At 35.8% G+C, this 23,641-nt stretch overlaps 1 protein-coding gene across 2 annotated transcripts in view; it reads left to right on the top strand.

The window, feature by feature from the left end:
- The window catches only part of IFT81 (intraflagellar transport 81), a 45,016-nt gene that overhangs the window by 10,779 nt on the left and 10,596 nt on the right, over positions 1–23,641 (top strand). For both annotated transcript variants that reach the window (XM_068910937.1, XM_068910938.1), the window contains exons 9-14: positions 6,415–6,578; positions 9,197–9,292; positions 11,282–11,428; positions 19,926–20,075; positions 22,081–22,209; positions 23,361–23,450. In XM_068910937.1, coding sequence (XP_068767038.1) covers positions 6,415–6,578; positions 9,197–9,292; positions 11,282–11,428; positions 19,926–20,075; positions 22,081–22,209; positions 23,361–23,450 — 776 coding nt within the window. The remainder of the gene's footprint in view (positions 1–6,414; positions 6,579–9,196; positions 9,293–11,281; positions 11,429–19,925; positions 20,076–22,080; positions 22,210–23,360; positions 23,451–23,641) is intronic.

The following is a 23,641-nucleotide window of genomic DNA, read 5'->3' as shown; positions in this document are numbered from 1 at the left end:
CTTTTCCTTATAATAACACAAAGATACTGCCTGTAGTAGCAATTACAGAATGACAACTGTGTTTTTTAAATAATTGAAATTAGGTGACCAAAATGCATTAAACAGGATTCCATTTATTTTAAAAGCATTGTTGGTCTACAGTTAGCACAATTTATTTCATTTTTAAAATTCCTTTTGGCTGCATTTCTGTAGTTCAACTGCCTACTCATATCACTGTAACTTCTATGCTGTCAATTCAAAGGCTGTTTGGTGTAGCTGTGGATTTTTACTGGAAGTTAGATACTTTCCCTTAAAATCATTTCCTCTATTTTAAATACTTCTGCTGTTTTTACTTTCAAAACAAGATAAAATTATAAAAGTTGTTGTTAATGAGTGGAAGCTTCTTAAGGATGCATTCTGCTTTGATTACTTCATCCTGTAATTAATTTAAAATGAAGTTTTATTGAAAGAAAGGTAAGGTAACTCTTTAAGGAATGCAACTAGAACATATTTATGAGTTTCATTAGCATGCAGTTAGCATCAGTCTGCTTTAGTCGGACCACGAAAATGTAGCTAATGTTCAGTAATTTTTTTTCTTTTGGAAAGATAATATGATATTTAGAAGAACTTTTATTTTATCATGAAAAGCAAGTTGATCATTATGAAGTGTTTTGCGCACTAGAATTGATAACACTAGTTCCCATACAGCACTCCTTCCCTGTTTAACTTCAGTACTACTCAGGATGTTGCTTAACTGCAGAGAGGCAGTTGCTGCAATTAGCACTAACGTTAAGTGACATGAATTTGCAGTTTCTAATTTTTCATTCCAGATATGAATAGTACTTTTATCAACTCTGACCACTAGCTAGAATAACCTAACTCATAGTTTCTCAGCAAGATGGCATCTTTTTGCTTTGAATATCTTCGCTGGCACAAATACAAATTGTTAACGCCAAGAAGTGAACTTAATTACTGAAATTCTTGATCTCTGTCCATTGTACAGAACATTATTGTTCATTTCATGGGCAGAAATACTGAGAAGTGGATGGCGAGCTTGAAAATATTGATTGCGAGAATGTATTAAAATGATTGTTGTTGATAAACAGTGAAATGTGTAATTTATATACTTCATTAAGTTAATACATTATAATAGATTTAGAGCATTGAGGCCTTCAAGGTACCAGTTAAAGAGGAATTGTTTATACAGATCTGTTCTGTGTCATTCTGTACACTTGACGAAAAATAGCAACTTAGGATGCTATTATTAGCATGTTCTATTTGAATGAAGACATTAACATTATTCTTTTGTTTGGTTTAAATCTCTTCATTTGATCCAGAGGATTGTCTTTCCCTAAAATTCCAAGTTTAAATAATCTCCATCAACACTGCTCATCAGGTTACAATTGAAGCTATAGATTTGTACAGTAAAGGAGAATGGCTTAGTTGGAACTTGTTTAATAAAAGATTTAAAGATGGAAATTAAATTACTGTCAATATAAGGTTAGGGGGAAAACACTTAAGCTAAGTTGATGGCTCTGATGAGAACACGGGTCTGGTTGGTAAGACTAATGATATTGCTATGGTTGACTTTTTAAATCCTTTGACTCACTATTTACGCTCCATTTTGATGGAACAAACTAGGGCAGTAAAATTCAGCATGACATATATTGAATGGATTAATAGTAGTTCATTAAAAGTTTAAAAATGTAAATTAATCAGGGAATCAGTGCTGAGTGGATGGTTCTAATAGGGACCTGCAGAAATCAGCTTTTGGTTCTCTACTGTTTATTATTTACATCAGTGACATGAAAGACAATAGCAAATGATCGCTGCTAAAATTGTCAGATGAAATAAAGATTGGGGAAGGGACTGGATAACAAGAGGGGCAGACTATTGATTCACAGTGACCTTAATCACTTAGTAAGCCAAGCTCGAGCCAACAGTATATATTTTAATGAATAGCCAAGTGTGATGATATTTCTCTAGGAATAATGTAGGTACAGGATGGGGAGCTCATTCCTAAGAAGTGACTCCAAAAAGCACTAGTGGGTCATGGTAGAAAAGTGGTAGAAGTGGAGCCGCTGTTGGAAAGCTGCAGCCAAAGATCTATTGCTGTCCTAGCATTTATTCATAGAAGAAAATGGTGTAGGAGGATTATGTTACCTCGGTTTTTGGGTCTGATATATGCCTCACTGCAACTCTGTGTCCATTGTCTAAAAATTCAAGAATGCTGAAAAATTAGAGAAGTTTCAAAGAAGAGCCACAAGAATAATTATGAGCATGGAAAGTATACCTTATAGCGGAAGATTCAGGAAGCCGTTTGTTTTTTCAAGGAGATGTTGAAGGGATGATTTGATCATAGTCTGTCAATGTTTGCATGTCTCAGACCTCTGTCTGATATATGGAAAAGGGAAGTGATACCATTGGAAGGCATAGACTGAATCATCTTAATACTCACATAGAGAACGATTGCAGAAAGGGAAGGGAGGACTTTAATGTTAAGCAAGTGAATTCCACATGGAAGTCCGTTCTAGACCTGCCTTTGTCATGGTCTTCCTATGTGATGTTAAACAGAGGGTTGGCAGATAGCCTATAAATGTGTTTTTCTTTTTTTAATCTGTAATTGTTGCAAGTGATTTTGTTATAAATTGCACATTTGGTGGCCTGTAAATGGAAAAGAAGTAGGAATTTAAGGTAAATCAGGCTTTAGATCCATTTGTAGAACTAGTAGGGAAAGTCGCCTCGTTCCTACATGACCAAGTAAGCACTAAGAAACTATCTTCCACCCCTTCTTTGTAAGAATAATAATAATAAAAAAAAGAATGGAAAACATGAGAAATTGCTGTTAATAGCTCTTCACATGTAAATACATGGTTGGCAGAACCTGACTAAAATAACCTTAGGGCAAAGAGCCAGACTTATTGTGCAGCTTACGTACGTAGATTTTGTAACCATAAGCCAATGTTAAAACATTGAAAACAGGATTTTGAAGTGTGTAATGGAAAGATTTAAAGTATGCTTGCTTTGCTTTCCTCTACCCTGGGAATTTGGAAAAAAAAAAGTTTCACTGAGGAGGAAAAAAAAAAAAGAGTTACCCTGTGTTTGTTTTGGTTTTTAAGGTTCTGTTAAGCAGCAGAAATAGCACCTAGGTACTTCTCCAAATGTCAAATCCTACAGGAAGAAAAATATATCAAAAAGTATTTAGGAAAGAAACTATATTAGTCATGAGTGATGCTGAAAACATCATTTCTTTCACCGTCAAGATGTCAGGTTTTAACTTGCTTCGTTGCTTGCTACGCTTTCAAGAGCAAGCATGATGCAGAAACAGTCAGTGTTTAAAAGAAGTTGGTAACAGCTCTCAGGTTATCTGAGAAATAAATCCAGATGGTAATCAATGTTATACCCTAAGAAGTCAATAGGTCCCTGCTCTTATGAAGGCAATTGTTCAGGCATGATAGTTTCCAGAGTTTAGTATCATATGTACAGTAAATTATTTAGGCATGTACAGTTTTATAAGAAAGCTGGAGTAGTACCAGAAGTAAAGTACAGGCAACATATGCTGAATTTTTTTGCTCTTAAGAGCAAGCTGGAAAACAAGAAATTAATTTGATAAACTTAAAATATTAACATTTAATATGGAAATAATTTAATTGACATCACTTTGATTTCCACACCAAAGTTTTGATTAGAAATGTCAAATTGGGAGTTGTGTTCCTAGTCATTTCTGAGGTGATAGTTCAGGTCATGGTGTACCTGGGAAGCTTTGCTACCTTTGCAGAGGTGATAGATTTAGTGAAACATTAAAACCTAGTCCCTCCTGCCCAGCTCCATAGTGAGCTGAGGAAGGCTGAAGCCAGTTTTTTGGGAGAAAAACGAGAGGGAATTCTTACATGTTTATTAATTATTTACTCTTTGAGTAAATCCGATTCTGATGTCTCAGGGTATAGCTGTAGTGCCAAGTACATAACGGCTGTTGCACACATAGAGTAACCACGCTCACTGTTCTGAAACCACTATCGGTGCTGCTCGTTTGTTTTGCAGAAGATGAATAACCTTTCCATGAAGGGTAAAAAATCCTAATGTAGTGTTGCTTTCTGTAAAAACATAGATCAACAGACTAAACTGCTGGAAAAGAGGAATTCCCACTCATTTTTAGTTTGTGCTGACTTCATTGCATTAGCAGCAGTGCTTTCCCTAGGGGCTATTTTCTTTCTTATGTTTCTTGAGATCTTTCCTCAAGACCTAAGAATGGCTTATTTCCTCTCTGGCAGCTAAAGCAAGTAGCTTTCCTTTCAGTCTGAACTGAGAGTCAAGGGTGAGGAGGATTTGTCGGTAGCCTGTTTCTAGAGGTAAATAGCTGCAGAACAATGAGGGCCCCTTTTCCTAGGCTTGTATTTCAGTTTGTTTGGACCTTCTCTTTTTGTCAGTCAGTGGTGTGGTCAGCAGGCTCTTTAGCCTGAGACCCCAAAACTCTGCTTCCACCTACGTCCTTTCCTATCTCTGTTTTAGCAACATCAGCTATCACAGAATCACAGAATCGTTTAGGTTGGAAGGGACCTCTGGAGATAATCTAGTCCAACCTCCCTGCTCAAGCAGGGTCACCTAGAGCATATTGCCCAGGATCACGTCCAGACGGGTTTTGAATATCTCCAGGGAAGGAGACTCCACCGCCTCTCTGGGCAACCTGTTCCAATGCTCTGTCACCCTCCCAGTGAAGAAGTTTTTTCTCAGGTTCAGATGGAACTTCCTGTGGTTCAGTTTCTGCCCGTTGCCTCTTGTCCTGTTGCTGGGCACCACGGAGAAGAGACTGGCCTCGTCCTCTTGACACTCCCCCTTCAGATACTTATACACGTTGATCAGATCGCCTCTCAGTCTTCTCTTCTCCAGGCTGAACAGGCCCAGCTCTCGCAGTCTTTCTTCATAGGCGAGCTGCTCCAGTCCCCTAATCATCTTTGTAGCCCTATACAAGCTATACTCTTGTATCTCTCTACTCAAGCTTCTGCAGGAAACAAAAAAGTCTTGGAGAGACAGAGACTTGGAATTTCTTGTTTTTCTTGGCATTTCATGGCAATGCCATATTCTTATTAAAAAAAAAGTTAAAAAGTACCTGGGATACTTGCCTTTCTTTTGTTCTGAAATACTTATTTCCGCTCTCATCTGAGATGCAACTTCCAAATCTCACTGTAGTCTTTGGTGCAGGTGTCTTGGAGGACTGATTACACTATAGCTGTCTGTTGTCAGCTGAAGACTGTGCAATGTAATTTAAATAGTTACTTTATTTTATTCTGTCACACTTTTCCAGCTGTGTATTTTTCTTATCTGAATGTACCAGTGTTTGTTTATAAATCATCTGCAAAGGAGGCTAGATTACTATACCTGACAAGAGCCAAGTCATCATGAGCATGGTGATGTGCAGTGTGCACCAGGCTTGTGTAGAGCAAAATTTGTAAATGTGATTGCTTTTCTTAACAGAATTCTTGACCTTACTCAGCAATTTCTTCTATTTTTTAAATTTTATTTCTATTTTCAGCATTCTTGGTCAATATACTGTCCTGAGATTAGACATTTGTTCTTGTAAGAAAAGAATAGTCTGTTTCTTACTTACGGAGAGGCAACTTTTAAGTGCTCTGGCAACGCAGAAGACCTTTAAAGCAGGCATGCATTTAATTCTCCTCATTTTAAGGCCTTTTTAGGTGCCAACGTAGAATAGAGAAGTTTTATTTTAATGGAGAATTTCCAAGGACATAAAAAAAAATCTGTACATGAGTTAGGTCAAATTAAGACCTTTATCTGTTTTCTGTTTTACAATGTGCTTAAAGGATTCAGAATGAGATAATTTCTGTCTGTAGATGACAATTCACATGAAGCAAGGACCTATGTAATCTATAGGTGGGACCAACGTCAGGGTGCTTGCTCCACTGCTCCAGCCATGGAAATTCCAAGGGATATGAGTTTAGAAGAAGCCCTGAGCAAGTCATCATAGCAGTGGCATGCTTTGCTGTCCCTCTCCCTGAATGTGCATAAGCAACCTGAGTCTGGCCTTCAACTTTAAAAAGTTCAAAAAAATTTAGTTCACAACAAAGTACCACAGAATCCAGTATGTTGATGTGTAGTTAATGGCTTTCAGTGCCATGCTTTTGTGTGAGAAGGTTTTACTTGTTTCCTGATTTAAAGAATTTGTTGAGGAATTAGTAACTGTAAAGTTAGAGATACAGGTGTGTAGTAGGTGTAATATATAGTATATTGTTTAATATCCAGATTAGCAGTCTAAATCAAATAATTGCTTATTGCTTTGATTGTAGAGAGGAAGACGCAAACATTATGCTGTTATTATTGGAATCTACTGCTAAATAGTTTAAAGCGTTGGTGAAATGATACCTAACTATTAGCTACATTACTCTGTTTAGACACACATTGATTTAATTTTCTTTTAAGGCTTAATGAAGAAGCTGGAGGAGGAGATAAAGTTCAATTCATATCTGGCTACTGAAAAAATACCTAGAGAGCTTGAAAGTAAGAAGAAATCATTGTATTTCTTACAAAAGGTGGTTACAGAGCCGGCTATGAGCCAGTCTGATCTCAATGTACTTGAAATCAAGGTAAGTTGACTAAAGTCACACCTAATTTGTGTTCCCTAACATGCTAGAGAATTCTTCTATGTTGTAATTCTCTTATCTCTACTTTCCTTTGGGAACTGAACACATTTTCTCAAGGATGTAAATTCTCTTCAGTTGTAAAAGAAAAGAAGATGTGTTATTCACTAAATGCAAGCTCTTAGCTCTTTAAAAAAAAAAAAAAACTATCCTCAAATGCTATTTAGAAAATTTTGTTAGCAATTTGCTATGGAATGAACAGAGATGTTAATTTAGCGCTGGAGGTTTGGTTTTTGTTCTCTTCAGTTTTACCTTGTTTTAAACTCTTACTGACATCAGGGAGTTTATATCAACATATAGAGAAGGTTTATGTGGTGGAGAACAAACTTCTCTGAATGGTGTATCTCAGCAATAGTCGTCTTAATCAACGTGTGATGGCTGAGAACTCCTTTGTGTGGAATAGTCCTGTATCACTGATGTTTTAGTTGGTAAGAACAAAGCAGATTTGGAGATCAAATACTTGATTTATTTTTCCATGTTTTTTTCAGATATTAAAAGCTAATTCTGTTAGAATGAGCAAAATCCTTAATCATAATATATATCCTAGTTGTGTAGGGAAATCTAGACCTAAAAATTTAATAATTATGCTACTGAGCAAGTTTAGGATCTGATAGACTTGTTTATAGCAAAACATAATTTATAATTGACCAAATGTGTGCAGTAATTTGTTGCCACAGAAATACATTTGTATATTTTATTCAGTGAAGTTTACATATTTGCATCATCCTAAATAAAAGATTAAGTACGTAATATTAGGTTTTAGAGGAGTTTAGAGGAGCGCTATTTATTAGTATTTCTGCTATTTGTGATGAAAGTTTATAAATAAGTTAGCTAGAGCCGGAAGAACAGTTTTGTATACCACTGTGTACGCTGTTCAGTCTAAATGTCCTTTTTCCCTTCCCAGCTGTTTTTTTATATTCCCAAGATCTCCATCCATTAGTTTGCTGTGAAAGGTAGATAATGAAGAAACAGAGCTTTTGTGATAAATCAGAGAATGATTTACCCATGGGGCTGTTAGGGCTGTCATCCCCATTCTTCTTGTGTCTCGACAGCAGAGAGAGGTTCAGCATCTACATCAACAAGCTGGTAGCCTGAGCGTTCACTCTCCTAGTGCATGTCAAATTATCGTAATAAAGAAATGGCTGCAGATTTTCTGGATGTTCCTAGACAAGCATTGGCAGTCAAGTGCCAGCAAGAATATGTTCAAATTTAAGGTTAAATCTTTTTATCCTAAAAGTAAAATCGGTGACAGCCCAATGCCCTTCTGGGTCTTGATCATTACATTTTTAAGGATCACAGCATTATTAAACTGTAGATTAGACCTGAAACATTAGGCTAGCTCTGTAATCCAACCTCTGCCTTCCCAACGTATTTCTTCTAATCACAACAATATCTGTGATTGCAGTCGTTTCTTTTAGACATAGCTGAAGCCCTGTTTTGCGCCTTTCTTTTCCAAGTGTTATCGTTGGGTTGTGGCAATATTTTAAAGATCATCAAGTTCTTTTTGTCCCTATGAGGTTCCCTTTTAATTTGTTACATTTTGGAAGAGCTGAGTTGCTCTAAGCAAGCTACTGTCATGCATTTTATAATATATAAAACAGGAATATTCACAGAAGGGAATCCATAAACCATCTTCAGATTCAGACCTGTTCTACCACTAATAGCTTTGGTAAAAGAAGAGAATTTATTAGATTTTTTTCATGTATTGCAGTATTCTTGTATTTGAGATATTTAGCTTTCAAAGTACACAGATATTACTGGCAGAAATATTAAGGTAATTCCCAGCACTGTCCCTTCATTATGTTTTAAATTCATTGGATTTCAGCACATATTTACACTACTTGCTTATCAGCACTCATCTAGCTAGCAGAGAATTAAAGGAAGGTTCATTTCCATGGCTGGTAAGAGTCCCAGTGTACCATTAAGTAAGAATTGGGAAAGCTGGAAGCAGTACACTGGTACAGCTGTTTATTAGTTTCCAGATGCAGCAGGCTCCAAAGCTTCATCTAGAATGAAGATCAAGAATTTGAGACTATGGGCAAACAGCTGCATTTTGTGGCAGTAGAAAGAATGTACCACAGAGCTGGAATATGATGGTCTGGGAATCTTCAAAACATTGATGAAATTTGCTGTCATGTAGTCCTAATCTGCTCCTCTTAAGCTTGTGATAAATGGTCGAGTGAAAAAGAATTTTAGCAAATATTGGTAAAATTACATTTTCACACAATATATGGCAACATCACTCTCTTTTTCTAACTGTGTGTGCCAATTCACAGGCATTTTCTGTCTGTTTGCACCAACTCACTTCCTTTTCAGGGCCAACGTTGTGCTTCTGCAGGTCTTATCATAAGGGCGCAGAACTGGAAATCCAAAAGCATAGCCTCTTCCTGGACAATACTGAATGACTCATTGAGTGTTTTGGGTTTGTTTCTCTGTTTTAAAAATGGAACTAGTAATATTTCCTTATAGTTGCATTGTAAATTTGGTTTGCAAAGCATTTGATTTTCTTGGAGAAGACAAAGAAATAAGGCTTTATTTCCTTAGTTTTCTACTCTCTCTTCCAGATAAATGAAGTAAATGCTCAAATCAATCAGCTTATTGAGAAGAGAATGATGAAGTATGAGCCGATTGATAGTAAATTTTCCATGTATCGTCAACAGGTAAGAAGGAACAAAACATTTTTTAAGCAGAATCAGTAAAGCAATTTCAGTCTTTGAGTGTTTTACTTACTATTTTTTCTTTATTTATCATAAATCAGTATATATAAATAATAATGGTATACAAAAACCTAAATAAATAGCACTTGAATATATGTATGCTTAGGGCTCAGGCAATGGCTTTCAGTGGTGTTAATGACTTTGTATTACTTGTTGCTCTTAAGCTGTTAGATGTTGTCCTTCAGCTACATCACAGTAATTTTGGAAGGGTTGTTCTGGAGGAGCTATTCTGGAAAAGCTCCAGCTGCGGACAGATTCTTAAAAGACAGTATGTGGGCTGACTGCTGCAGTCAGACCTAGATGCAAGGCTCACTTTCAGTTATATCACTCGCTTGTGTTTGACCACATGCTATTTTCCTGTTACACCTGTTAAGAAGGTATTCTTTGCTTTTCATCTTAAGGCTATAAAATAGTCTCTTTATAAAATAGGCTGTCTAGTCTAGTCTTAATAAATTCACAAGTTATAAAAAGGATTTATGAAATCTGAGATTTTCAGAGCTTACACAGAAACAGAAGTGATTTTTTTCCAGTGACCCATATATCTGTTAATTTTATGGAAGCTTCTTGTGATAACGTTTATCGTTACAGTTAGGGAAAAAAAAGGTTTAGGTAAGATGTATCAGTAGGAGGAAAAAATGTGATAAAATGTATACTACAGTTCAATTGCAAATGCAGTATGAAACACACAATTTTGTTTTGTAAGAGATGCACTTCTTCCCTAAAGACTAACCTGCTACATAATGTGCTGGTACAAAAGACCGACTGGCTTATGATATAGTTGTGATGTTCCGTGGAGGAACCGCTCCAGGAATTCAGGTTTCCTTTGTGAGTTGAAAACATATGGTGATCTTTGCTTTGTTCTACTAGAGACTGGCTTCTGTTTCACAAAATAATCATATATATTGTACCACAGTTTGTCACTGCAGATAACTCACAAAGCAAAGAGCTGAGATGCTACCTTAGGCAGAATTCTCTGTTAGATATATTTTTAGAAATAAAGCAGGTCCTTTTAACCTAGTGCGAGAAAGCTGTTGTGTAGTTTGCTTCATTTTTTTTCAAGTTTTTCCTCTCATACAAAGAAACTAACTATGTGTCTAAATTCATGTATTATGTTATTTTAAAATATTTTTAAATAGTATATTTCGGGAAGAGGATAATGTTTATTTTTTTTTCTGAACTAATTTAGACTTATGTTCCTAGATCCATTCCTCTCCTGGTCAAATGTTAGGCACTATTAAATATTCTACCTGCTTTAAAATATTTTTTGTTAAACGTTTTATCTTCTAGGCTCAAAAGTAATGGACTAATCTGTAATCTACAGTATTTCTATACTGTTTGCTTTATTCCTTGTGCTTTAGCTATTTGCCAAGATTTAGTGCCTAGGTTCTGCTGTTAGTACAACATATTTCTGTAGGTTGGAGTAGGTTGGAGTTATAAAAATCTGTATTATGACATTTGTGAAATCTTGGATACCTTTCCAATTAAGCCATGTTGGTGTATCTTACATATGCACAAGAAGGGACTAAGCAGATGAAATGGAACAGCTGAAATGCATACCCCTTTTTTCAATGAAAAGGAAAAAATGAGGTGAAGGAATGTATATCTAAAATATAAAATATATCAAAATGAATCTGGGGAAGAAAATGTATGGGTGAAAACTTAGCTCTGCTAAAGAAAGTTGGGAGTTTGCAATCCACTTCAATGAAGCTGTGATTTAGCTCACTATGTATATTATGTGTAATTATTGCTTTTTTCTTTGCAGAGAGACCTGCTCACGTTTCTTAATTAAAGTCACTTTCCTATAGTTGAACTATGTTTTCAGGGGTGCTATGCCTGAAATTTAATGTATTGTATTTTGCCAATGATTAAACAAGGCCGAGCAAGTGCGATTTTTATTTTACTTGTCTATATACGTTTCTAATGATCATGCAGGCATCTATAATTTCCCGGAAAAAGGAAGCCAAGGCCGAAGAACTTCAGGCTGCTAAGGAAGAGATGTCAAACACTGAGAGGCAGATGCTACAGAAAACAAATCAGGCCCGTGAGTTAGAAGGCTCTGAAGTTCTGAAAGGCGATGAGGTATGCAAATTAACAGTGTATATGAGAAAGAGTACATTCCTAAAAGATGAATCAATTCTTGTTAACTTACAATGTCCTTTTAACTTTACATTGTAGTAACTGTTTCTACAGTATCTTATCAATTTCTGTAGTATGGTGTCAAACTATACAGCCTCAGCATTGCAACAGCTTTGTTTTTGCTTTTCTTATGCACAATAAGCTGGACTTTGACCAGAAAGCATGTTTGAAGACTTTTTTGAAGGGCAGACGGTACAATGCTGTCCAGTGCTTTCAAATGCCTTCTAATATTTAGACCTGAAATCCTACATAATAGTTTGCAAAGTATATGAGTACTTAATGTTGATCTGTCTTAACGTTCCAGAGCTTTGAGCTAAAATAATGTTAATATCATCACAACGGGATGATGATGAATAACCTTGACAAACTTTAAAAGTCAACAAGACTAGTGGTAGGAACAGGATTTCAAGCGATAAGCCATGTAGATCAATTTTATTATTAGATGTACAATAAAAATCTACAATATTGCTAACTGTTCTTTGTGTGATACATGACTGTGAAGCGAAATTCCAGCAATTATCAGAAATGCAGTTAGTTCTATTGTATTTATTAGCTGCATAGGTTTTTACTCCAAAAATGTTTTCACAGACCCTCCTGAAGTTTACCTGTGAGACAGATTTTGACTAGCATAATCACCGTGGCTCTTGCAAAGTTTTATTTGAAGCTGTACTCATCAAAGCAACTTTTTCTTCGTCAAAACTTTGCAAAGAATAAGGCTGCTGGAGCTAGATAATGAAGTGTCAGCAAAATGAGTTGATCTTTCTTAAGACAATCATTTTTTTCTGTTTGGAAGAAGCCTGCTGAGTCTACTTACAGACAGAATTGCTAAAGCAGAGTACTTCAGCTGCATCATTCTTTGACTTAGTCTGTCTTTTTATTCTTTCACATATTCTCTTCATTTGCACTCCCATCATTTATTAAGACTTACACTCTTTGCTTTCTTTTTCTTTGCCTGTTTCTGTGCTTTTTTACATACTCCTCAACACAGGGAACACCCTTTTGTAAAAGGAACTCCCTTCCTGATCCTTTCCGAAAAGCCTGCTTCACAAAGATCAGTTTTCTCTTAAAGGGACCTTACTGAGTAAATTAAGCATGGAAATGTGTATGTATAGACTCTTGCATAACGGCTTCCTGTATAATATGGAAGACACATCACTCTTGTGCAGCTCTGTTCATACTGTCTTCCTTCTTGCTTTTCTCCCCTTCTGTAAATCGAGATGTAAATTACAGGTGGAAGCAATAACACAGAGACTTACTACCCAGGTTGTGTTTAGAACAATTAATCTCTCTCTTGACTCCAGTGAAATTACTCGTGTTAGCAAGGCTTCAATAAATCTTTGAAGAGTTAAGACTTTAGACTTTGATCTGTTACTTGTACCATGACATACAGTACATATTTATGGTGTTCCATAGGTGGTAGTAATAACAAAACCACTGGATTAGATTTCTCTCCACTACGAGCTTTTTAACCCCAGTGTGCACCTTGCTGGAGTCTTTGACAACTTTTTAAATAAAAAAATAAAAACAGAAAGCAGACGATACATGTTTCACGACACATAATGGGAAAGAAACGTCTAACTAATCAGCAGCAATGCATTAGAGAGACAGCGACATAGGTTTTACTTTATCTATCAGTGCACTGTAAAGTAAGAGATACTTCATATTGTGCCTACTCCTGATAGGGACAACTTGCTCTGATTCATGAACTGTTAGCTAATATAGTAATTCAAGGAGAGCAGGGTAGGAGGGAAAAGTGGTTACACAACCTAGTAAGAAGCTTGATAATGAAAAATTCAGATTCATTGTCTGACCCAAGGAAGTGGCTCAAAATGGCAAAAAAGGAAGAAGAGACCTGTTTTGAACAGAATCTACATTCCTTTTAACGAAGTACATTCTGCTTTTGACTTTTTAAATCTTTTAAAGTCTTTATTTTGAGGACTGCAGAATAACTAACTGAGCACTTTGAGCAAAACCATCTGCTTAAAATAAGAAGCGTTTGCCTTTTTGTAGAAAAGCATTTCCTGTTTTGTAAAATACTTTCTGTACATTGTCCCAAAGGAGACAATATTGAAAAACTAATGGCCTGTCCTTGTTTATTAATTATATTGTAGTAGTACTCACAGGCACTAGTGTAAAGAAGTAAGAGAATGTTTCTTGTGGCTAAAATTGTAGCAAAAAGGATTTGGATTCTTGATGATCTTGGTCACTTCGTTTTCAAAGGTCTCAGTTTGCCCCTCTGTAAAATGGGGACAGTGATGTTTAACTGTTTTGTAAATGTCTTGAGTTCTGCTGACAAAAATGCTGCATAGGAGCTCAGTACCATAATTTACTTATCCCCTGAAAGTACAATAGTAACGCATATTACAGAAACGGTCCTGCTTCAGAGTCTAGGTTATGAGAAGACAGGACTGAGAGATGAGACAAATGAGTTTGTGAGGCAGAGGTGTTGAAGCAAAAGTGAAGTGAACATGTTATCTTTCATCAGGAAAGTCTCAGTTCATCACTCACCTAGATAACCTTTCAATCTACGTTTGTTTCTAAGGTGATATGCTTTTGAATTTGTATTTTCTGGTTCACTGCTCTGTTACTCCAGCTTTGAGCCAATACCAAAGGAAATCTTGATAATGTAGTTCACTATTGTAATACATATGTTCGATGGGAAAAGAATGAGGTTGTACATTCAGCCTTTACTTTGCACTTTCTGACAACGAAGAGCTTCCTTCCAGTCTTTTGTTACAGTTGTGCACGTTTTTCATATAGTTCCTCCATTTTTCAAAAAGGAAGAAAGAAATGTTTTTAACAAAGACTTTTGCTATCTTAAGTTTAAAGCTGGCTTTTAGTCCTGCCACCATTAGCCTATCTAAATTCTAGAGTTAAATCCAAGAGTTATTTGTCTCCTATACCCAGCATTTCTCATCTTCTCTTTCTCTAGCCCTGCTGTATCCTCTTACATCATGGCACTCACAAGACTTGGCAATCAAAGAATTAATGCCTTCCTAGCTTGTGCTCCCATACCAGTATTTGGATCTCCAGTTGAGGTCCTCTTAGCACTTCATTCACCAAAAGGTCAATCCTGGCTTATGTTTTTAGGTGTTAGTGTTCTGCTTTCTTCTCTGATCATAAACAGGAATGTTACAGCATTCCTGTTGGTTCGAGAGGTTGTACAGCTAGATAGAAGAAACAGCAGGGAATAACCAGTTCATTCTACACCAAATACAAAATGGCAGGAATAAATTGTCTGCTTCAAGGATTATGAAATCTTTTTAAGTACTTCAAACAAAAGTACAATGAACATGGGGCAAAGTTGGCAAGCTCCTACCTGCAGCTGTCAGATCCTGAAAATTGGGGCATCAAATGTTGACACTTAGAAGGCTAGATGATTCAATTACAAGTGATCCTAGGTAAAGCTATGATATTTTTAGCTTTTTACACAGCACATTGTACTTTTCAGAGTTCAATGTAGGGCCCCAAGAGCCTATGCTTTCCCAAGGTATCAGAGTAGAGTAGTATCCTAGCTGTGCTTACCTACAGTAGTTAAAATGAGTATTTTTTGAGACTGCAGTATAGAAAGCTCTATAAATTTGTTAACAGATAAGAGATTTGCATAATGGTTTACATAAGGGCTTAGTTTAATTTTTTCATGCAAATGCTCATCCATACCTCCCCCAAGTAAAACAATATTAAAAATATAGAGATTGATACACTTTGAAAACAGAAAACAAGAGTCTTATGCTATAGATCTTCTTGTCACTTTTTCTCTAAAACTGTCAAGTGAATCTGAATTCACCAGGAAACAAATACCTAGCACATAACTAAATAGGTGAATTTTTTAAAAAAGAATAGCTGCTGAAGAGCTGACAATTCAAACATTAAATAGTTTAAGCCAGGACCCAGGATATTATCACCTCAGTGTGCTACCTTTCCCTTTTCGTTAAGAGCCTGGGAACAGTTGTATTCCTTTCTGCCAGAAACTCCTCAAACAAGAAAACAGGAGAGTGGATTACAGTGGCGTTGCGAGAACAAAGAAGGCAAATCTATAGGATTCTTACAGAAGCCAGAAGCTTTTTACTGTAAGAAGTTAAGCATCATCGAGGCCAAATGTATGCAGTGATTCAGACATAAAATATAGCTTCACAGAACTGAATGCTCTTTCAGCCCCCACTGGCATGAATAAAACATTAATTTTATTGATCTGTGCATTTTCAGTGATAACTGAAAATGTTTTTTCATTAAAAATACTTTGATTGGTCAAAATTATTATTAATGGCTACTTCAGTATTTCTTTCCTGCCCAGAAGCAAGCATGCCTAGAAGAGCTATCCTACTCACAGCTAATGAAGATTTTTCCTGATTAATCTGTCTATTGAGCAGACTGTAGGATACTTTCATTTCAGTAGAATGAGATAATACTGGTCTTATCTTTTAAAAGTTTGTCCTTCTGTAGATGAGTCATTAGTCTTATCCAGCAACGGCTGTAAGAGCTCAAATCTAGAGCATCTTAAAAAAGATGACTGAAAACTTCCCATGATCAGGAACTTATCCTAACTGAATGTTAATACTTTGAACAATATATATGTGTTAATTGGCCTAGCTAGAAGATTAAACATCTGCTCCTTAATCCTCAAAAGAGATACAGATACCTAAATAAAACCTTCTGTAATTATCCTGTTTATGTAAATAATTTTATTGACAAAACCGTTTATTTGGAAACTTCTTTAGATTTTGTATTTCAGAAAGATTGTTTTTTTACAATTAATACCTTATTTTCTGTAGTACTTTCATAGGAATAATATTTTGATTACTATAAAAATACAAATTAATACAGTAATCCACAAAACACTATTTTTAAAGATTGACACAAAAGTGAGGGATTAATCTGGGATTTGTTCTTTTCTGAAAACAAGCTTATTCAGTTTCTCTGTTAATTATAATCTTGGAATAAGAACCTTGTGAAACTTTCACATGAGGCAACTGTTAATTTTAAAGAAAAGAAATTAGGAGTTTATAGTGAAAGCATAGGACTGAGTATTAGAGGAGCTGGGCTTGGATCCCGGTTCAGCAATGCACTGAAGCGTATGGTTAACATGCTTATGTTCTTTCCTGGAGGGGGGTAAACTGCCAGACTCTGTATGGTCCTAGAGATGCCATTTTAATAGCTTTGATTCAGTTTTGTCATTTAGAATTATAATAGTACGTACTTACTTCACAGAAGTGTTGTAAGACTTAATCTGTTGGTATCACTTTCAGACTGTAATAAATGGAGAAGCATAAAGTGCTGGTGGATTTTTCAATAAAAATGGAACGTAATACAGGAAATCTGCCCAGGGATGCTTGATACCTGCATGCTTCAGGACAGTATATGACAGTATATGGTTTCATTTACTCTGTTTTGTAACCTACCTTCAAGCTTTTCATATTATAGTCACCCATAAAAATAGCCAAGTGGAAAAGCATAATATTTCTTTGCTTTCATATGGATAATTTTTATATCTCAGGGGGGATATATCTTTGACTGCTAACTCAGTGCCAGCATTTGGTTCTTGTCCAGTCATTTAATCTTTGAAGCTTAAATAACTGTTTGTGTTAAGTTGCTTGAGAAAGAAAAGCTTACTAGTGGACATAGCCTTGAATGGTACATTACTCTGGGTGCTGACAGATCCATGGGAATTCTGTAGGTTGAGCCAGCTGAGTTTCTACGCAGGAGCAGTTGACCTGGTCTATGGGAAAATGCTGTTGGTCAAAAATGGATTCCTTTTGGGTCATTAACTTGAAAGTGATATGGCTACACATAGTTACTCTTTTTTGAATTATCCATATTATTTAAAAGACCTTTTGCCACAGTAACATACCATATTTTGTACTATTTTAAGGGCTTAATTTTTCATCCACGTGTTGGTGGGAGCAGGAGATGTTTAAAGCTTCAGAAGCAATGCTTACACAAATGAAAACATTGGTATTTTACAACAAGCTTATTTATAATTTTTGGATACTTACGGATTCTCAGCTTTTAGGCTGGAGAAGCCTAATTTTACCGTAAGATCCTTCCGAGCTGCTGATTTAAGGGGAGTTAAATCTAATAACTCCAGCTCTGAATTTGGCCCTGGATCTAAAGAAGGCTTCACTCGGTGAGATTTTGAGGGGCTAATCTGTGCTGCATTTGGAGTAGATGAAATCTTTTGAAAATTTTGCCAAACTGTTGCTTCATTTTCTACAGATATTACCACTTTGCTACTGTTGTTTATATCTTGTTTTACCTTGTTTCCTGCAATAAAAGTTATGCGAAAACTTCAGTTTGCTTTTAAAAAGCTGGAGGTTGCAATGAAAGATAAATCATCTCCTAAAATGGGTAGGTTCCACTTGTCAATGTAAGCAGCTTGTAGATAGTTAGTTTTGGATGAAATTTTTATTATATAGTCCTAACTTAATCAGCTAAGAATAGAACATTAGTAGAATCAGTTCTTTAATCAACAAGATCTTTTGATTTCCATTGTAAGATACATTATGCTTTGAATATTGAATATGCAAATACTCTACCTCCCACTCGAGCTATTTTTCAAAATCCTAGAAGAGTAGCTGTAGAAGTGAGGAGAAGAATAGTTTACTTTCTGTCCTGGGATAAACTGACAGAAAATCACTCAGATTTGATAGCTGTATGTGGTCACATATGAAATAAGTTTCTTCCCTTACATCACTCTTTGCTATTCTACTGGTCTAATGAAATATCCCTGGAAGAACTCCGATGAGACAGAAAACTATGCTTGCCTTAAATTGTTGTCAGTTAAGTTAGAGGGAATATATTTATACTTCTATAGTCTCTTGAAAAATCACAGAAAACTTGGACTTGTCTAAGCAACACAAAAAATGTCTTTTGTGCTAAGAGAATATAGCTGAATTTGCTATGAAAAATAATTCATTGAATGCACCAATAATATAACAAAGACGGTATGACTGTAACGCTGCCTCTGCTGTGCAGGGCTGTGTCTTAGGTGACCTTGTCTATCCTTGTCCTAGGTAATACGCACAATGTAAAATGGTATTCCAAAGCCACACATAGTCCAATCTGCATAGAGCACATTGAGTAATTTGTGGGTTTGTTCTTTCACCAAAAACGTTTATAGCTTTTGGCTTTAAAAATAGTTCTGGAGCATAGCAAGAGAGAAGCAGCTTTGGCCTAGATATTGCACAGGATGGCAGATGAACAGGGTTGATTTCATTTTGGGCATTTTGCCCAGGACACTTTTTATAGAACATACAGTTACTCTGGGGGTTCTTAGGCTGTGGTCACATTGGTTTTTTGGATTTATTCTTCACAAGGGAGAGTCGCATAATTTTATAAAAAGGAACGTTTATGTAAATTTCAAAATATAAGTTATTTCATGTTGGAATTTCAAATTTCTATCCAGGGTAGTGGGATGTGAGCCTTCTCCCTGGGGCTGCCTGTTTTAGGCTCATTCTGCACATGCAAATCCCCTCCTTGATGAGGACCATTCCAAAGCCCATTCTTGCACTATTTACTCTTAATAGATTTTATTTGTTTTCCATCTCTGCATCTGAATACACTTTGTAGCTGTGACTGGCAATTGCCTCACATCTCATGTAAAATATAAGAAGAGCTAAGCCTGTTTGACAGGTGGAAAAAAATAAGGCAAAAGAAAAATATTAGTTGTGTGTTTCAACACCTGGTATTTCAGATGTCTTTCAAATTGCACGCACAAGGATTTCAGATGCAAATTAGCAAAGGCTGTTGATCTTTAAGAATGCGAATTATTTTGCTTAGTTTTTAATAAAAAGGTAAATTCTCCATTACCTAGATTTTATGCCAAGTTTATTTATAGCAGTTCTCCACTTCTACGCAAGGACTCTACTTTTATTTTCCTGTTAAAAAGTTAGCCAATAATGTCATTCAGGTCTGCAAGCAGCATGGTAAGAGAACAATAAACTTTAACTATTGAGAACCACCATTTAAAAAACAATAATTTTTTCCCATGTGCTCTTCTCCTAATTTTTCTGCACTTTCTTATCATGCTTCTTGGTCTGCAGAGCTCTTAGGGGCTGGCACTGCTGATCTCCTGTTCTGCTACAAGTGCAAATTACTGTTACATTAACTTTTTTATTATCCATGATTCTCAGAACATTTTACAAACCCTAATTACATTTCCAACTGTCAAATGGGGGTGAGTGAGTAGAATTGAATCATCTCCCTATTACAAATGGGTGAGCTGAAACACAGAGCAAAGGAGCTGGTGTTTTTGTTCTCAAACAGCGAGGAAATGTAGAACTGAAAATAAATAGGCTCTGGGAATCCTGAATTCCAGTCCTCTGTTCTAAACGCTTAATCTTCAGTATGTAGGATAATTACATTGTTTATAGCAACGGTCTGTGGTAAGGCCATTTTTTGCCTTAAGTTAAATGACAGATATTTCTATTCCTTCTCATTCCAGTTCAAACACTATGTTAATAAGCTCCGGAGCAAAAACACATATTATAAAAAGAAGCGACTAGAAATAGCAGAAATTACAGCTGAGTATGGCATCCTCCAGAGGACAGAAGAACTTCTAAAACAGCGCCATGAGGCTATTCAGCAGCAGTTGGTAATTCAAGCATGTACCACTCCGGAGGTTCATCACTCCTGCTCCCCTGATAACTAGCTATGTAATGAGATGGGTGTTGTTTTGGTACTTTCTAATGTATTTCATCCTCAGCTCTCCTGCTGTCATTAGTAAAAGACTTACTGGGGCAAAAAATTTATTTCCGCCTATTGACTGTGCCAAGCTGCTGTATTTTCTGCGCAGCAATTGTTTGTTACAGGCTGTCATACATGTTCTGCTATTTCCTTTTAGACTGAGGGGTCTGACCCTGCTTTCTGAAGTCAATGGCAAATCTTCACTGACCTCAGTTAGAGCAGGACTGGATTCTTAAATTAGTTTCTGGTATCCACGTATATATTAAGGGCTTTTAAAATTACATTATTAACAGGAAGCAGGATTCAATTTACTGCTGCAAAATATATAGAAGTAGCACTTAAAAAAAAGACAGCGTGAGGAAAAAAAAAAATTCTAACCTCAGAACGTTCAGAAGAAACTATATTTCACAGTAAGGGAAGGAAAAGACAGAATATTATGCCAAAATTTAAAACTAGATGGATGTTCTTTCTAACCCAGAACAGCAGGAAAAGGATTTCTGCTATGCATAACTGTAAGCATTCAGGGAACATACATGTATTCCAAATGCAAAGAGATTCCCTTTTTAGTCTACAACAATCTACTGCTACAGTATTTTCTTCTTATATCGGTATTTTTGTTATCAAAATATTTTTGTTACTCTATCAGTGTTATATGCCCATATTTTGCCTTTTTAAACACAGAAATACTTGTTCAGTTAAAAAATCAGATGAAAGTGTGAGGATACATAGGATAGACTTTGGAAAGGACTATCATATAGTTGCAAAGTTGCAAGGAATGATGTCATGCAATCTCAATAGGGCATTCATTGTCCAATTAAAAATATAACTAGAACTGCTGCCTGGGCACCAAGAAGCACCTAAGCAGTAAAGGATCAGGGCTTTTTCTTCCTGATTGTTACCCAGCTAGAAGGAACCTGGAAGTGTGTGGATGTGTGTTTTCACTTATGAAATTGTTATTTACAGCAGGATAACCAATATAGTCATCATCCCACAATAAAATCACAGCAGAGGTGAAGTTTCTCCATGAAGTGGCTACACGTGGTCACCGGTATATTCCTGTGCCAGTCTGACTTTTTCTGAACTATCTTATAGTAAAACTACCGAGCTTTAATTTCATAAAGTTCTTACAACCAGATAACTAGCATGCACTTTTTTTGCAAAGCTAGAAATATAGGTTTTTTGCCCCGGACATAGTGCCCTATCAGACTGTACACTGCTATTAAAGTCTACAAAGTGGTCCCGTCATAGTAGCAGTAGCTGTTACGAGACAAAACCTTTTCTTAAACATATGCTCGTCAAGGGTTTTTTGAGTATGATGGACATTGAGTTCATAGATACGTGTCTCTTTTAAGAATGAACGTTTTCCTTTTTAGCAAATTGTGGATGCTTAAGTCAACACACAGCTCTTAGTTTACAGAAATATCCTCTTTGCATACTTAATGAGCAAGTACTGCTAAACTGTACATTTACAATTAAATGTGAAGTTCTGCTAAAATTTGGTAAGATGGCATTACTATTACTATAATGAATACAGAACTTTTTTAGTTTAGCTTATTCAATTTATAAAATAATTATACAGTGCTTCTTCAGATTGAGCCCCTGTCCTTTACATGTTTAACTAATTCAGAACCTGACCTGAAGCCTACTTTACTTGGTGAAAACTTTCTGTTAATTTCATTGGGCATCAGATGATGAAATTATGATATTACAGAGAGTTGTTAATGTCCTACGATAGGAATTAAAGGAATAAAAGGAATTAGTTGTTGTGGCGGCTAGATTATTCATGACTTTTAAAATAAATTGATTACAGTACTTACCTTTTCAGCTTTCTTACAATATCTCAACTATATGAGAGAATTTGCCATGTTACTGGAGTAATGAACTCACATTTTGCATTTTTTGTGTATCTGCAGCAAGCTATCGAAGACAAGAAAGGTATTTCTGGATATAGCTACACCCAGGAGGAGTTGGAAAGAGTATCTGCAGTAAAAAGTGAAATGGATGAAATGAAAGGCCGAACACTAGATAGCATGTCTGAAATGGTGATCTTTTCCATAATTATTTTATTTCTGTAGTTTGAATGTTCAGTTCTTCAGACTATACAACCAAGTGTAATATTTTTGGGTGGGATTTTCATTTTGTTTTATGTATGCTTGCATGTAAATATATGTATATATGTATATAATAGTATATATCTGCAAAGGTAATCTGGAAAAAGTTTACTAAAATGTGCATTTCTTTTTATGTATGAAGAACAAATTTAGAATTAAAAAAAAAAAAATCCTATTTTCCTTCCCTTCAGAAATATCAGTGATATCAAGTCTTGCTTTCTTGTCTTTGGTTTTGACTTTTTTGTGATTTAGCAAGTGGTTTCCCATTTGTTCTTGCACAGTAATTGAAAGAGAGGAATGTTTTAAGTCTTTAATGTAGTCTTTTTCTAAGATGTTTGTAAAATACTGGAGCTGAGCATTTGATAAAAAGAATACTTAACGTTGTTGACTAAAGAGCTGAAGCGAATAGCTCTTCTTTTTATCTGTACCTAATTTTCAAATGTCCTTAGCTCTGTGATGTTTTAATTTAATTTATCACATAGCCATAGAGGCAAAATAGAAATTGAATTTCTAACTTGAAAACATCATAAAAGAGCAAAAAACAAAATAACAGTCTTTGAAAGTCATTAGGGCACTTCTAAAATAAAATGGTATAATTAAAACAGAATGATTCTCAAATAGAAAGTTGGATAGAATTTTAGTCTTCGGTACAAATACTGTAAAGTGTTTCTATTTGTTTTTAGCATTTTAAAACATTATTTAACTTACACAGGTTTTTTTCTTATGGCTCTGTTCCTTTCTGTCAGCCCATCTCTATGCAACTCCTTAATTTTTCCCAACTCACTAAGCTGCCCAGGTGTCTAGCATATAGGCTATCTGCTGGACTTCTCTGTGAAGTTTGCAGTTCAAACTATGGGAGCAGTTGTTGTCTATTTTGTTATAATGACACCACTGCTATATGGGCTCTTTCCCTTTATTAATTAAGCCTGCACTTTTTTAATCACATATAGTTCCATCTTCTTTTGTCACATCTTTTTTCTCTTCATATTTTGACTTTCTTCTCTTTTCTTTTCACATTTCTAATAACATAAATGTACTACTAATATCATATTATTAATATCTATAATTTGTCCCTCTATCAGGTAAAAAAGCTGAATACTATGGTGGCAGATAAGAAGTCCAGCCTAGCTCCTGTTATCAAAGAACTGAGACAGTTGCGTCAGAAGTGCCAGGTTAGTAGAAGCACTTTAGGAATACTTTGGACAATGCTTCTTAATGAACTAGGCAGGCAGTAGGACAGACTTTGGGAAATAGTCCCATGTTTTCCTCTGCATATTTGTCCATACCCTCAAGGGTTATAGTTAACAGTAGGAGTTGACTGTATGTATAGGTACCATCTGTGTGTGTGTGTGTGTGTGCGTGT

The sequence above is a fragment of the Struthio camelus genome, chromosome 17, assembly GCF_040807025.1.
Source record: "Struthio camelus isolate bStrCam1 chromosome 17, bStrCam1.hap1, whole genome shotgun sequence".
NCBI lineage: Eukaryota > Metazoa > Chordata > Aves > Struthioniformes > Struthionidae > Struthio > Struthio camelus.
The sequence above is the reverse complement of the archived record's forward strand: the minus strand, read 5'-3'. Positions and strand labels throughout refer to the sequence as shown.